General features: G+C 39.9%; 1 protein-coding gene across 1 annotated transcript; it reads left to right on the top strand.

Annotated features, from left to right (window-relative positions):
* The first annotated feature begins 528 nt into the window (after positions 1-528).
* capn3a (calpain 3a, (p94)) lies at positions 529-15,308 on the top strand. Its single transcript, XM_046062233.1, has 21 exons — positions 529-780; positions 1,247-1,316; positions 2,395-2,513; positions 2,711-2,844; positions 3,802-3,970; positions 4,279-4,362; positions 5,113-5,207; positions 5,468-5,545; positions 5,951-6,111; positions 6,480-6,649; positions 6,953-6,964; positions 7,203-7,411; positions 9,285-9,321; positions 9,739-9,816; positions 9,945-10,002; positions 11,226-11,290; positions 11,760-11,828; positions 11,986-12,064; positions 12,751-12,867; positions 13,601-13,659; positions 14,214-15,308. The coding sequence occupies exons 1-21, from the start codon at positions 529-531 to the stop codon at positions 14,238-14,240; spliced, it is 2,142 nt and encodes a 713-aa protein (XP_045918189.1). The 3' UTR covers positions 14,241-15,308.
* The last annotated feature ends 157 nt before the right edge of the window (positions 15,309-15,465 follow it).

Genomic DNA, 15,465 nt, shown 5'->3' with positions numbered 1-15,465 from the left:
CCGACCAGTGCTAAAAATGGATGATACTCCTCTTGATAGCATTAGCCTGTTGTAGTTATGCTGAGACTGCTCAATGCTGAGCTCCATTGAGAATAGGTTTAAAGGGGTTGAATGCCTTCTGCTGAGGCAGGGCATCTACTGACCACTCTTTACATGCCCTCTGGCCCTGCCCGCTGGCCTTTGTGTCACCCAACAATGATGGCACTGGAGCACTACAGCCAGGGAGAGATCATTGTTCAATTCAGCCAATCGGAAAGCAACAAATAGACGTTTATGTGATGTGTGAGTTTCTGTGCATGTGTGTGTATGTGCATGGTAATGCAAAGGTGAATGCATGTGGATTGAATGTGTCTTTCACACCAACCTTTTGCAACTACTCTGTGACGAAGGGGAGGGGGACGTCACACAAAAACAGAGCCAATCAGACATAAGCTGTTTGGATTTATGCCAGGGTTTTTAGGCTTGTAAGACTATAGTACAAGTGGCAAAAGCTAGTTTTTTTCCCCAAAAAAAGTCAGCTGAGACGAGATGCCCTACACACCGTCTGGCTTTTTCTGTGACCGGTTGATCCGGGAACGAGAGAGGAGAGACGGGGAAGGGTCTCTGAACAAGCCCCTCCGCTTCAACGGACAGGATTACAACACCCTGAGACAGGAATGCCTTCAGAGGAAGACCCTGTTTGAGGATGAGACTTTCCCGGCCACTGTGGAGTCTTTGGGCTTCAAGGAGCTCGGACATAAGTCCAACAAGGTCAAGAACATCGTCTGGAAGAGGCCCAAGGTAGGAGGGGGTTAGACTGGGTCACGTTGAGTGCAAAGTTAAATAAAGAGGGGATGGATCACATGTGGGAGTTGGGACATTATTGTTTAATACACAACATCAAACCTGCGTGGATAACTAACAGCTGCTGTGGGACTTTTTCCTGGAAATGGAGATTGAAATAATGCCCACCAGTCCTACATAACTGGATTAGAATTAAGTTACTGTTAACTGCCCAGCAGCAGCTATATCATTATGCCTGTCTTCTATTTTTTGACTAAATTGCTATAATACAATGGATGTTTTATTACATTTCTGTTTTTATTTTATTTTATTTAATTTAGCCCCAGTTAGTATTTGCCAAAATCATGAGAATATGACACCCTCAGTCCTTAGACTAACAAATACAGTTGCATACCTGATATGGGAATGATTATTGGTCCCTTTTGCGCCGAAGTTAACTCCTTTTGTTTATTGTTGTCTACAGGAAATCTGTGAGAACCCTCAGTTCATTGTTGGAGGAGCCAGTAGGACAGACATCTGCCAGGGAGATCTTGGTAAATTATGCCTCTTCTAACACTGTAGGCACAGCAATATTACATTTTGTGAAGCGAAATTCTCATTGAATGATAAGAGGGAATTTGTTTAGAATCGGAGCAGTTCAGAAGGAAAGATTCAATGATGATTGACTTTACACTGAAATCAACTCCAGCTTAATGTTGAAGAGTAAAAATAACAAGAACAGCACATCGGTGGAATGACAAAAGCAAGAAATCCACGCTGAAACACCTAAACACTGTCCTTTCGTTGTTTGGTGTCATATTATAGTAACTGTTTCCAGGTTTTGTTGAAACTCATTGACTGAGGCAAAAATGCACAAGGCAGGTTGAGAAGAAAGTGGGTACACCACACGCAGTGTGACTGGGCTGAATACATGTTGTATGGAACCACTATCGCTGTATTCAACTTTTAGTGACAGTCTGAATTCAGGCAGCTTGGGGGATGACTGGGTAGCAAACATCCCATCGATCCCCCGCGCACGGCCTCTCTGCCTGCAGCGGCCTCCCCATATTGTGCTTATTCTTTTGGAAGGGAATCCAACCAGCAGCACTTCTCATTGTTGTTCAGTACAGACTGCAAATAAAGGGGACCAAAGGGACAAAGGTCCTGGCAGACACTGTTAACCATTCCCAAACTTACATTGTTTCCAGTCCGGCAGCTAACACCCTGTCACACACCTGGACAATCAGAAAACACAAATGTCAGCACTCGGCTGTGATCTTTTCCTCCAGCAAAACAAAATATGTCCAGCAGAGAAGTTCCTGTCAGTCTTTGTTTTTGTTTTGAGTGAAATCACAATTGCCAAGGTACATGTTGTATACCTTGGCAGCTATTTGTTTGTTGAATGAAGACAAGGAATTACATTTCCAACTACATCCATACAATTGGAATTAGGAAAAGGCAGCATTTTTAGATATCGCAACAAATGTCAATCAGAATCTGTGTTGAAGATGGTTCAGACAGTTTCCATCCTGATCTGCTGGAAACATTTGTCTTGAACTCCAAGTGTAGATGAAATCACCCAGTAAAAGTTACCTGAATTTAATAAAATTTTTGTGAATTATGCGTGTTCAGGTGACTGCTGGTTGCTGGCTGCCATTGCCTGTCTCACCTTAAATGAGAAGCTTCTTTACCGTGTTGTTCCCCATGAACAAAGCTACACAGAAGGCTATGGCGGCATCTTCCACTTCCAGGTCAGACAAAAAACATAAAATTTCCATGTATTGCCACAAAGTCTCCATCATAATATTCAGTCCTTCCTTTAGCATCTTAAAATAAAGGTTACTGACACAGCACTCAGTAGTAGACGTGTGACATTGACTTAAAATGTTATTCACAGACACTTGACACCCACATTGTTTTTCCTCTCTCACCTGCTTCTGTCCTTCAGTTCTGGCGTTATGGCGACTGGGTTGATGTCGTCATTGATGACCGCATCCCAACCTTTAACAACCAGCTAGTCTTCACAAAGTCCGCTGAGAGGAACGAGTTCTGGAGCGCCCTGCTTGAGAAGGCCTATGCCAAGTGAGTACTCAGAGGGGTGAATCCACAAAAGGATTGCATGGCTTTTGCTGCTAAACCTGCACAAATTAGACAAAAACAAACTGTGTAATTCTCAATGCGCACCGACCTGCACTTCCAGGCAAATAGCGTCTCAGTGCTGCGGTGCTATTTGCATGTATTTAAATGAGGTAATATGCACACATTTGGCTCAAAATTGGCCCCTTTCTATGCCTCATTACACAAAAAGTACATTTACTAAACACCGTTGGCAATAGCCCCGCAGAGTTAGAGTGAAATCTTCAGGGAGTTGGTCTTAACATTTACAAGGGTTGACACACCCAGTCTTTCCAGTGATCATGGCAGTGGTGATTGTAGCCAGGCTAATCAAATGGCACATCACATGAACACAGATGGCATAGACAGAACAATATTCACCACGAGGGAACGCACTGTAACAGTACAGCACATAGCAGAGTAGAGAAAACAGCTCTCCACGTGCCCAGAAGCATGAGGGGGTACAGTTGAAGCATCCCAAAGAACAATCACTCTGACAAAACACTCGATACAGAGTGAGTCAGAGTAAGACATACCTGCAACTAAATATATTAGCAGTTCCTACAATTTCTCTAAACATTGCTTTTTTGTTCCAAGCTGAGTTTGTTGGCTGCAGTTTTGTGTAATTAGTCCGTGTCTCTATTATACGTCCTTCTTGGCCTACAAAAACACCACTATTCAGGTTAGTGCTAAATAATGCTAAGTAAAATGAAAATGGCTTTATTTAACCTGTGAAAGTGTTTCACTAAGATTAAAAATCAAGGCCAAGATAATAGTAGCACTACAACAACAAAATAGACACACACACAGACATAAAAACACACATAATACACATAATGTAACTGATACAGTGATATGTCTGAATGAATGAATTGGATATGTAAGTGTAACATCTGTGCACTTCCCTTCCACTTCCCTCTCTAGGCTGCACGGCTCCTACGAGGCCCTCAAGGGTGGAAACACCACCGAGGCCATGGAGGATTTCACTGGTGGAGTCACTGAGTTCTACGAGCTGAAGGAAGCTCCCAAAGAGCTCTATAAGATTATGAAGAAAGCCCTGGAGAGAGGCTCCCTCATGGGCTGCTCCATTGATGTGAGTCAGACATTTTTATGTAACTGCGATACAGAGGAGGAGCACTATGATTCCCAGGTTAATAACTGGGCTTTTCTACTATCATCAGAGCTTTATCAGAGGAGTAATTTAAGATATTCAAATGGTGTTAAACTACATATTAAGTGTAATTTAACACCATTGCACCATGCAGGGAACTTGCACTAGGCAAAATATATCATCTGTATATTATTTTAATTAAGTTAAGTTATAGCGTTAATTTAAAGGAATCACTCTTCAAATGTTTTGTCCTTGTTCTAAATGTGAACATGTATTTTGTGTACCTGCAGTCCCTTGTTCCTGCTCGCTTTGAGACTCGTACCGTGACGGGACTTGTGAAAGGTCACGCCTACTCAGTGACGGCGGTGGAGGAGGTAAAGCTGGTCACTGACAAACAAAAAAATATTGTGTGTGATGTACTGCGATTGTTCCAACTCTGTGATCCTGCAGAGCTGCACAGCAAACGGTGGAGCAGGACAACACGGTAACAATGCTCGTATTAGTTTGGGGTCACTAATGTCGCATTTGATTGTTCAAAAACAGCAAATTAAGCAGTGGTGGAAGAATTATTCATATATTTTACTTAAGTAAAAGTAGCGATACAGCTCTGTAAAAATACTCTGTTTCAGGTAAAAGTCCTACATTCAAGATTTCATTGAAGTAAACGTGCAAATGTATAACAGAAAATTTTACTGTTCTTTTTTACAGAAAATGGACTTGTTGTCCAGAATGTTCCCTTTCTGAGAGTATTATTGACATATGCATCATAATAATGTAATATTATTATTGATATTTTAACACATACGCTGTATTTGTTATAGCTGGTGGAGGTGGAGCAAATTTTAACTACTTTATATACTGCTGGATAGTTTGATAGATTCTATAGAAATTTATATACTTTATTTCTAAAATCTGTAACTAGTAGCTGTCAAATGTTGTGAACTAGAAATATAAAGTTGCATAAAATTTAAATGCTCAAGTGAAGTAAAAGTACCTCACAATTGTACCTAAGTACAGTGCTTGAGTAAATGTTTTTAGTTACTTTCCACCACTGAAATTTTAAAAATATAATATCAGTGACGATGTTTTAATGTGAGAATCTCATCTTTTGTGTTTTCGTACAGTGTAAACCATCTCAGCACAAGGAATCTAAAGTTCGTCTGGTGCGTCTCAGGAACCCGTGGGGCCAAGTGGAGTGGAACGGTCCCTGGAGTGACAAGTGATGAGTTTTTAACTATCTTTACTCTTACTTAAATCTTCTGTTTTCAGCCCTACTTTTCTGTCAGGAGCAAGAGTTTGATGAAGGTAGAATTTTGATGTCTTAATGTTTCTTTTTTATTTATTACAACATTAAGCTCCCCCGCAACCCTGTACGCAGGACAAGCGGTTGATAATGGATGGATAGATGGAACATGAAGCTCAATTCTTTAGTTAAATCTATCGTAACTTTTGGCAATTGGCAATTTCACTATTTTTCAGCTCTAAGGAGTGGGCCACGCTCTCTAAGGCTGAAAAAGACAAGCTCCAGCACCAGAGTGCCGAGGATGGAGAGTTCTGGTAAGTTTTTACTGCAGCTGTGAAATGTGGATTTAATTAACAAGATGTCATGTTTATCTGCTAAGTAATGTGATTTATTTCAGTGACAGGGAAACAGACAAAAGGGCAAATTGCATGTACAAATAATTCATGTAACGAAAAAGACAGGTACAGTATCAGTATCTATTCTTGTAACAAAATACCAGATGTTTCTCTGCAAATGCTAAAATGGGTAGCCAAATATACTTTGGTGGCCCGCTCAAGTAAAGTCTATATGTGGGAAACACTGCTATAAGGAAAGCACTTTGCTCCTCAGCATAATTGTTGTTGGTATTTAGAGGGAGCCAGGAACTGTACTGTGCTAAACTGTGATGCCACATGTAGAGATATTCGCCAGATGTCCCAATCTCTTATGTGCACATCTAGGATGGCATTTGAGGACTTCAAGAAGAACTACACTAAGATTGAGATCTGTAACCTCACCCCTGACGCCCTGGAGGACGATAAGATTCACAAATGGACGGTTTCTGTGAACGAGGGTCGCTGGGTGAGAGGCTGCTCTGCTGGGGGCTGCAGGAACTACCCAGGTATCTCAATCTACAGAACAACAAAGCAATATACTTTTTTTAACCCCACACATGCAAGAGCTTGATCACTCAGGGTGATTTTTACTTTTTCCTCTCCAGTGAATTGATGTATTTTCAGAATCAGAAACAGGTTTATTGCTAAGTAGGTATTTTGCTGCTTAACAATCAACAAAGAACAACAAGTACTACAAAAGTCAAAAATCATAAATATGTTTATATAAGTAAATTTTATGTATATATGTCTTAAATGCAGAATCAAGTCTGAAAAAGACATCACTCTATTATCAAAGTCTGAAAAGGCATTTTATTGATTTTAAAAAACAAACAAATATTCCTCCTGTGAAAATATTTTCTATAATGTCCTGCAGACACTTTCTGGACCAACCCTCAGTACCGCCTTCGTTTGCTGGAGGAGGATGATGATCCCGAGGACAACGAAGTGGGCTGCACCTTTGTGGTGTCTCTGATGCAGAAGAACAGGCGGAAAGAGCGCAAGATGGGAGCCAACCTCTTCACCATCGGATTTGCCATTTATGAGGTGTCCTGTACTTTTTATACCAAGACAGTTTAAATGTTGTCATGTTAATAGGTTTTTATAGAACTTGCATATTTCTTTTTGGCATGTTCCATAATTCTGCAGTACAAAACTATGATGAAAGAAATCATAATAGTTGTTTAAATTGCTGTTCGCTCTGAGGCACACACTTAATATTAGTTTTTAATGTTTCCTATTCTTTTAACAGCAATAATAACTTTGACATCATGAGAAAAATTAGCTTTTGGTTTCAATTTGTATCCTCAAATGACACAAACACTGATGTTTATTTCTGTCTCTCTACAGGTGCCAAAGGAGGTAAGGAAATGAAACTCTCAAAGCTGAGCAGCAGTTTGCAAGTTAATTACATCCTTCACTGTTTTCATTTCCCTGTTTTCATTTTTTAATTATCATCACCAATGTTTATATAATAGTCTTGGATTTGACTAACCTATGAGGGAGTTCTTATCTTTCTTCTTGGTATTTTTATTTTGAGTGTTCAAACTGTTACCATTCATCATTTCCTGCCCCTGTCCCTGTGACTTTCCCCTTCTAGATGCACGGGAACAAGCAGCACATGCAGAAGGACTTCTTCCTGTTCAACTCCTCCAAAGCTCGCTGCAAGTCCTACATCAACCTGCGCGAGGTGACCCAGCGTTTCCGCCTGAGCCCCGGGGAGTACGTCATCGTTCCCTCCACGTACGAGCCGCACCAAGAGGGAGAGTTCATCCTGCGAGTCTTCTCTGAAAAGAGAAACACCTCAGAGTGAGTGGGTGAGGGGGATCAGGGTGGCCTGCAGGGGGCGAGCTGGGTAAGAGGAGGGAATGGGTTTGTAGTTCCCCCCTGTCAGAATAATGTAGTTACAGTTAGAAATGTTAGTAGATGTTTATTTCACTCGATTGATGTTGATTCTAGGTTTCTTAGTAGGGCTGGGTATTGATATGTAACGTATATCAGAATTGTATTGGTTCTTGTTATTGATGGAAATTTTTAGGTATTAGAGAATATCGAGAGGTTTTAAAAAAACATGTCGATCTATAAGTTGTTTGGAGATTTAATGCATCTTTAAAAAACCATGTTGTGATTTCTACCTCAAAAGGAGTAGCAAGACTTGTTAAGGCTGCAGCTAATGGTTATTTTAATTATTGTTATTTTATGTATGTTAAGTTTTCTTGTTAATTAATTAATTTTCATGCACAGTGAGTGCACAGGCAGAGTGGGCGCAGGTAGACCAGCTGGTACAAACAGTTCAAAACTTAAAGATATTAATTTTACTGTATGTTTTGACAAAGAGAAGCAGCAGATGTTTGGTATTTTTGCTTAAAAATTATTCAAAACGGATTGACTAGTTGTTTCAGCCCTAACACTGTTAAATACTCCCAGTAATTACCAACCCAATTGGAGGAATCAAATTAAAAGGATGTTGACCTGAACTCTTTTAATTCCTCTGCACATGATGAAAAATAATTTTGGGCGCAAAACACTACTTTTCCTGATATAAAAATTTAAATCTTAGATAAAGTGGTCAACAGTGTTTGTGAGGCAGAAATCACAACTGAAGTCTTGGCCCCTGGACAAGCAGGATGTCTGTGTGCTTTATACACTGATTTTTGTAGATTATTAAATGCACATAATGTTAAGCTTTCTAAGTTTAAAATATAGCCACTGTAGATAAATACCCAGCCCTACTTGTTAGATTTAAAGTTGCAGCAGCAGGTTTGATTTAGCCTAGAAAATACAAAGTTTAATGGTGATTTATCCACTCTCCATGTGCATTTTACAGTGCAAGTTAATATGTTTCTTGATGAGGGTGGGGTTTTATCAGGGTGCTTGGTGGGTGGGACACAAACCACCAAGAACAAACAATTTTAACGGCGATTTGATTTATAGAACTGGAAGAAATCGGCCCCAGTTCGAAGCTGTTATGGAATCTTTTTTAGGACAAGCGACTTCGATCCGGTAAACTTTCAAAATATTCAATACTGCATACTCAAGCTTCAACACACACCTCCACCCCCTGCTGCCCTGGAGGACCAGACAGCATGCAGAGCTGGCCTGCACTCTGATGGACCGGGACCTGGCTGTGAATAAGGCCATGGGATGGATGTGCACAGCAAACAGCTCACTGTGATGGGCTTGAGATTTCACAAATTATATAATATTAACACCAGTAGTTTTAACCTACTTGGACTTGAGAAGGGTGTGTGTTCACATAGTAATGAAATAATTGACAAACTTCCTTATATCCCATCTAATACAATCTAAAATCAGGACATCAAGACGACACCTTCTACAATCAAGACTGAATCAAAAATCAAGAGAAATTACTCTTAATTGGAAGAAGCTACAGGTGGTACAATACTAACAACATTTTATTCACAGCTTCATAGTGTTTGTGGAATAATTTTTCCATTTTAGTCCAATGTGAGTATGGGACTATAAGTGGTATAATGATTCAGATATGTTTAAGTCTTGCTGTCTCATCAGTGAGCTGAGGATTTCAGACTTATTTAACTGTTAATATCTGATGAGAAAAAACATGATTGGCTGTAGTAAACAGATTAGAGTGTACGGGCTTGTGGTCCAGATGAGATGTTGTTGTCACCATCGTGACTGCTGTTTGTTCATCTTCACCCAGGGAGATAGAGAACAGGATCGAGGCTGATCATCCAGTGGTAAGTGACGCTCTTTTCTTCTTGTGACTTTGCAGAATTAGGATATTAGGGGCTCTCCGTGACAGACTGACATCTTCTTCTTGCTGCAGGTTTAAGTGATTGAAAAAGACCTGCAGCAAGTGAAAGCTCTCTTCTTTGATAGCTTTAAGATATGTTTTAATATGACTAAGTTATCAAGGACACAACAATACTGTGCTCTTTTCTGTGGCTTTGAATTGCTTGGATGAAAATGGGGGGCTGTGTGCTTAACTTAACAACTAAAGCTGCTGAAGAAGAGAGGGCTTTGACTTGCTGAAGGTCTTTTTCAATATATGAAAGCAGTTATGAACTGTATGTGAAATTTGATCTCCACATTTTTCCTTTCACATCTTCTTGTCTCTTTATCTCCTTCTACTTTGTGGCTCCATGACGCCTCAGCCGGCGCCGGCCTCAGCGGGGGAAGAGAGTGAGGAGGACCAGCAGTTCAGGACTATTTTTCAGGAGATAGCCGGCGATGTGAGTACAGTTTTTTAATTAACAAAGCCCTCCTGTACTCTGTGTTCGGGTATTACAAATATCCGCTGATTTTAATGGTTGTCTCCTCTCTTCTACTGTTTCCTTTGGCCCTCTGGCCTTTCTCTCAGGACATGGAAATCACAGCCAACGAACTGAAAAACGTTCTCAACAGAGTGATCACCAAACGTGAGTCCAGATCGATCAACCGAACTGTTTCAAAGGTGGCACAAACTTTCCAACTCATCTACTTTGTCGAGAGATGGACAACAGAGCCTTCCGCCTCCATTCCAGCTCTGTTTGTTTAATCTTAGTCTCTCTCTTTCTCTCTGGATTACTGTCTCTCCATGGATTACTAACTCTCTCATTTTGGAGACATAATGGGACGTCACATGCGATTTCATGGACAGAATCATTTAACATTTTTAATTAACCATATCCGCTTACTTGAACATGAGACTTCATATTGTACATACATATAATTTATGTCACATCTCATACATATGCAGTAAAGCTGCAATGATTAATTATAACTATTAACTTACTTGCCAACTATTTTGATAATCGATTCATTCGAGTTAGAGCAATATTTTAAGAAAATTCTCTTAAATGTGCATATTTTCTGGTTTTCTGTGATGAATATCAGCTTCTGGACAAAAGAAGATATTTGAGGTTATGATCTTGGGCTTTTGGAAACTTCAAAACACCATTTACTGACATTTTTAGACAACAACTAATCGACTACTCTGGAAAATACTAGACAGATTAATCGACAATGAAAATAATTGTTAGTTGCAGCCCTAATATGCAACTGTATTTTGTATTTGCAGCTTATTTATTTTTTATATTTGCACGCTTTCCTGACTGTCTGTCAGAACTTTACAGTTCATGGTCAGAAAGCTGAAACTCTACTTGTTGTAATACATAAACCTATATATTGGCTTCAGTTGTTCAGGTTTAAATGGACTGATGTCATTAGCAGAGCAATCCATTCAAACAGACCAATCATGGGGCACCGCTTATTTCCCTCCACCTATACACACAGGTGCTGCACACGCTCTACGCAACAGAGAGCGAGAGATCACATCAAACATCACAACAAACAAAATGAACCAGGCTCAAAACTTAATCAGCTGCTGCAACTAGCTGAGACGCCTGTGAATCAAGGAGACACATCCCAAAATTTACTTTTTGTTAAGTCTAAATATTTCCTTAATGGAACAATAATGTTTAGAATTTCAGAAGAAAAAAACATGAAAACTTAAGTCTGTGGAGAGATTTTATTCTGAAACATTTGTATAAGTTGGAATGTGAGGAAAATGTCCTCTGTAAACTCCCAACAGATTTAATAGGGTCATTCTGTCTTTATTTGTTGCCCTCTGAATCTTGTCCTGTCCTGTGTCTCCCTCCAGATAAGGACCTGAACACTGAGGGCTTCAGCCTGGAGAGCTGCAGGAGCATGATTGCTCTGATGGACGTATCCTTTGTATCGAGTGCATCGGGCTGGCTGTGTTGTCTGTAGGAAGCACAACCTGCCGAGACCCATGGCGGGGTCTATGATGGACGCTCACAGGGCCTGTGCCTCATTTCACTACACAAACAGCAATATTTTCCAATACTTCAAGTATACAATATTTCCCTTTGTCATTGTCCAGTCTGAGTGTGTATTTACTCCTGACAAGTTGATGCTCTAGTGACAACTTAGGACATGACGACATGATGGAGAACATGCAAAATTATTACACAATCCACTACAGTATGTTAGTGATGTAATTCCAACACACACACAAAACAAAACTTGCAGTCACTTTTTCTGGGTGACACTGAAATTTAAATGATGTCAGTTTTAAGCTCATAGAGCAGTACTGGAATATGAAGCCAGCTGTTTTGTAAGTGGACACTGACTAATGTGTTGCACAATTTGGGTCTTAACTGCTTCTGTTCAGATGGATGGGACGGGTAGACTTAATCTTCAGGAGTTCAGGCATCTGTGGAATAAGATCAAACAGTGGCAGGTGGGAAAGGAATGTGTCCCTCTCTCTCATTTTCTGTAACAGCGGTTATAATCCCTCTCTCTCACTATCTCATCACTTTTTACCAACTCAGTCTGTAAAGATGAACTGAACTCCCAGCAAGGTGATCTACATCAAATTCACATTTTCTCTCTTTCAGGGAATCTTTAAGCACTATAATGCTGACCAGTCCGGTAGCATCAACAGTTACGAGATGAGGAATGCTGTCAATGATGCAGGTAATCGCTTTGACAGACAAATTAAAATTTCTTTCAGTTCATCCACATTACAAAAAGACAGATTTTTGCAGCTAGTAAAAATATCCGTGCAGATATTTTGATGGGGGGTTTTCTGCCCAGGTTTTGAGATATCTCTGTTTTAAATTTCTGCTGCTGTTTGAATACAAATTTTACATTATTCTGAGTAATCAGTCGAATTTCTCAAAACCACACAAATAAAACCAAAACTATCAGAACCGCCAGACACTACCAGGGATTTTTGTAATTTTGGTGAACTGATTTTTTAAGCTTGTTGTTTACAACATTTTTATATTTAACACTTAATAAAGTACTACAAATTTTACAAATTTGATTAATGCTCTATTTTCATTGATGTTTTGGCAAACAAACATATTAGTCTGAACCTGATCGCTAAAAAATGTATTAATTGTCTCTGAAATTATGGGCTTATGTTACCTTATGACTTTTAAAAGCTCATTTGTCTGATGTTTTGCTATATGCTACATTTTGAAACTATGATTTTATTGACATGATATTGAATCGTATTTTCTGATTTATGATGTAAACATCCCGTTTGTATACTGTAGGATTAATTCAGTCTGTGCTGCAGATGAACATGAACAGCTTGAACTCATCCTCTAAATGTTCTTGTCACTGTACAGCCATGTGTCTTGTGTCCCGCTCAGGCTTCCGTCTCAACAACCAGCTGTACGATATCATCACCATGCGCTACGCAAACGAGAACATGAACATAGACTTCGACAGCTTCATCAGCTGTCTGGTGCGGCTCGAAGCCATGTTCAGTAAGTCAGCGCCTCACCTGAAAACCAGGTGGTGATAAGCAGCAATAGATAATATTTTAAAAACACTCTTTCCAGCATTGCAGTATTTTACTTTGTGTGTTTTTTCTATTTTTTTTTATCCACAAGGTGTGATTTTCTTTTCTTTTTTTGCATTCAATGTGGTTTGGCACTTCACTTGGCAAGATTTTAATGTGAAAATGTACTCTCTTATTGCCCTTGTTCAAGTGGGGCTGCCACATCCCATCTAATTGACAGCTTGTAGATTTATTAGTCTATTTACACAAATTCTAGTGTCAGTGTTACGACCCCGGCTCAAGGGAGGGAACATAAAGGCAGGAAGCAGGAGGAAAACAAAAACAAAACGGGCCTGCTTGGCATAGAACTGTCAGGTATACAGTAGATGTTTCTCTGACCAGAAGCTGGGAAAAATATAAACCTAAAGTGCAACAAGTACGTCCATAGGAAAACGTTGCCATTTACTAGCACAGCAGGGTATGTGGGAAGTTGAGAAAGAAGCCTGTATTTTCTATTTCTGAACAATTACTACAGCTGCTGTCAGAGAGAGGAAAACAAGGTGTGTCTAGTCTAGTTTTTTTCCCCCCTGGTATTGTTTTGTATAAAGAATCACCCACCAGGTTGACAACAATATGTAACTTTAAGTAGTTTGGTGTCCATAATGGGCTCCTGGAAAAAGTGTTGAATCAAAGATGAAGTGTGATGTTTTCCTCTCCAGGGGCGTTCCAGGCCTTTGATCAGGACGGAGATGGTACAATCAGACTCAGTGTCCTGGAGGTAAGAGCTACGACGACATGTTACTCGTTCCACAACCCACAACACAGCTGCTTTGTGGTTATTCCCACCTCTGGCTACGTCCATTACTGCTTAAGTGCCTCTAAAGAAGCATCAGCCTGCAGCAAAAGAAAGTTTATGTTAATCTAGTGAGGTAATATGGTATACTGTAATTTAATAGGCAAGTGGCTGTAAAGCTTTACTCCTTCATGCATGTAAAAGTATTCTGAGAAGAGAGAATACATCTTTGATTGAACTCCTCTCAACTTGTAAACTTGCACAAATGTGAGCAAAAAGTGTCAGGAACCACTGCTCCAATGAAGACTGCTGATCTTATCTATTACTGAAATCTATAGATTATATCAAACTAAAAAATAAAGCCGTTGCTCTCGATGAATCACTTTCATTTTAATGGATAATCTACTATTATAATTGTACACAAAAGTAGAACTTAGCCGACTTGAATTTGCCTGTCTGTATAGTGTAAATGTAATTTTAAAAATGGCCTCTAGGTGTATAAACCAGATTTATTGAAGTTTCCTTCTCTCTACCTGCAGTGGCTCCAGTTGACCATGTACGCCTAGAAAGGCCCAGATTCTCCCAGGTGAGCTCCACTCCTCACGAGGACCAGACCTGCCAGCCTTTACCTCAATATTCAGTGTGCCCGATCGTCGTTAGCTCTCATCCATTTCATCTTCAGCCTTCCCTCCCTCAGTCCCAACAGCTCTGCTCTTTCTACTCCGAAATGTTCAGCATGCTTCTTCCACTTTATCTTTTCAATTTTTCTTCCTCTTCCTAGTTCCCTGTATTTAGGTCTCAGGCCTTTTGCATTTCTTTCTCTGCTCTTGTCCTTCCATTATCATCTAAATATCAGTCTCTCCTTTCAGCCATAAGCATCTTTTATTTTTATTTTTAAAGACACCCTTACGTAACACTTGTACGGTACTTTTCTCAGGCATCAAACACACACAACCTCTTTTTTTCTGTCACAATACCTCACCGAGCTCCTTCTACCAAACCCCCCCCCCGTGTTATCTTCTTCTGTTATCAAACTGAGCAGCAAGGGCATTCTTCCTGTACTCATTCCAGTAAACTGGGCTCTCTGGTGGACAGTGAATAAACTTGTGAATTACTCCTGCAACTGTTATATTTCTGATAATACAACCAACACTTTCTATAGGATTTCCAGGCCTCCTGAACAAATATCACTCTGCCCCCCCCTCCCCCCCTGTTTTCAATCACGTATTTTTGTGAATAAAACTATCCTGCTGTAATTTTTGTGGGCCTTAAGAATCAGTCATATTTCACCCCACCAGCGACTGTGTACCAGCTCCAGTCTTACGGATAGCATTACCTGGTGGACAAACTCAGGCTTCTTTTGTTCATCTCAGCTCCAGCCAACAGGAATTAAATCCCCGCCCCCAACAACTGTCCAGTCTTTCAGCTCATCATGTGGATGAACAAAACAAGAACAAAACTGTGGAGCTGAAGAGTTTTTATTTCAATATTGACGTTCGAGGTTCAAATATGGATTTGAAAGAATATGGCTAATAGGTTGGACTGCAGCTTTTTTTGTGATTAAGGCTTTGATCAAATGAGTGTACTGCATTTTTAACTATTTTAACCAAATAAATAAATGTGTAGTTATTGGTTTGACTGCGTTACCAGTAGATCTGATATGAAATTGTGGTGTTTTTGATCTTAAAATGTGCTTTGTCATGTTCATATTTGGGCTCTTCTGATCCATAAGATTCACTTACAGTGCATATAAAAGAATATAAATCAAAAGCACCATATAGAAGAAACATG

The sequence above is a fragment of the Micropterus dolomieu genome, linkage group LG11 (genome assembly GCF_021292245.1).
Source record: "Micropterus dolomieu isolate WLL.071019.BEF.003 ecotype Adirondacks linkage group LG11, ASM2129224v1, whole genome shotgun sequence".
Classification (NCBI taxonomy): Eukaryota; Metazoa; Chordata; class Actinopteri; order Centrarchiformes; family Centrarchidae; genus Micropterus; species Micropterus dolomieu.
Note: the sequence above shows the minus strand (reverse complement) of the source record. Positions and strands in the feature narration are given on the sequence as shown.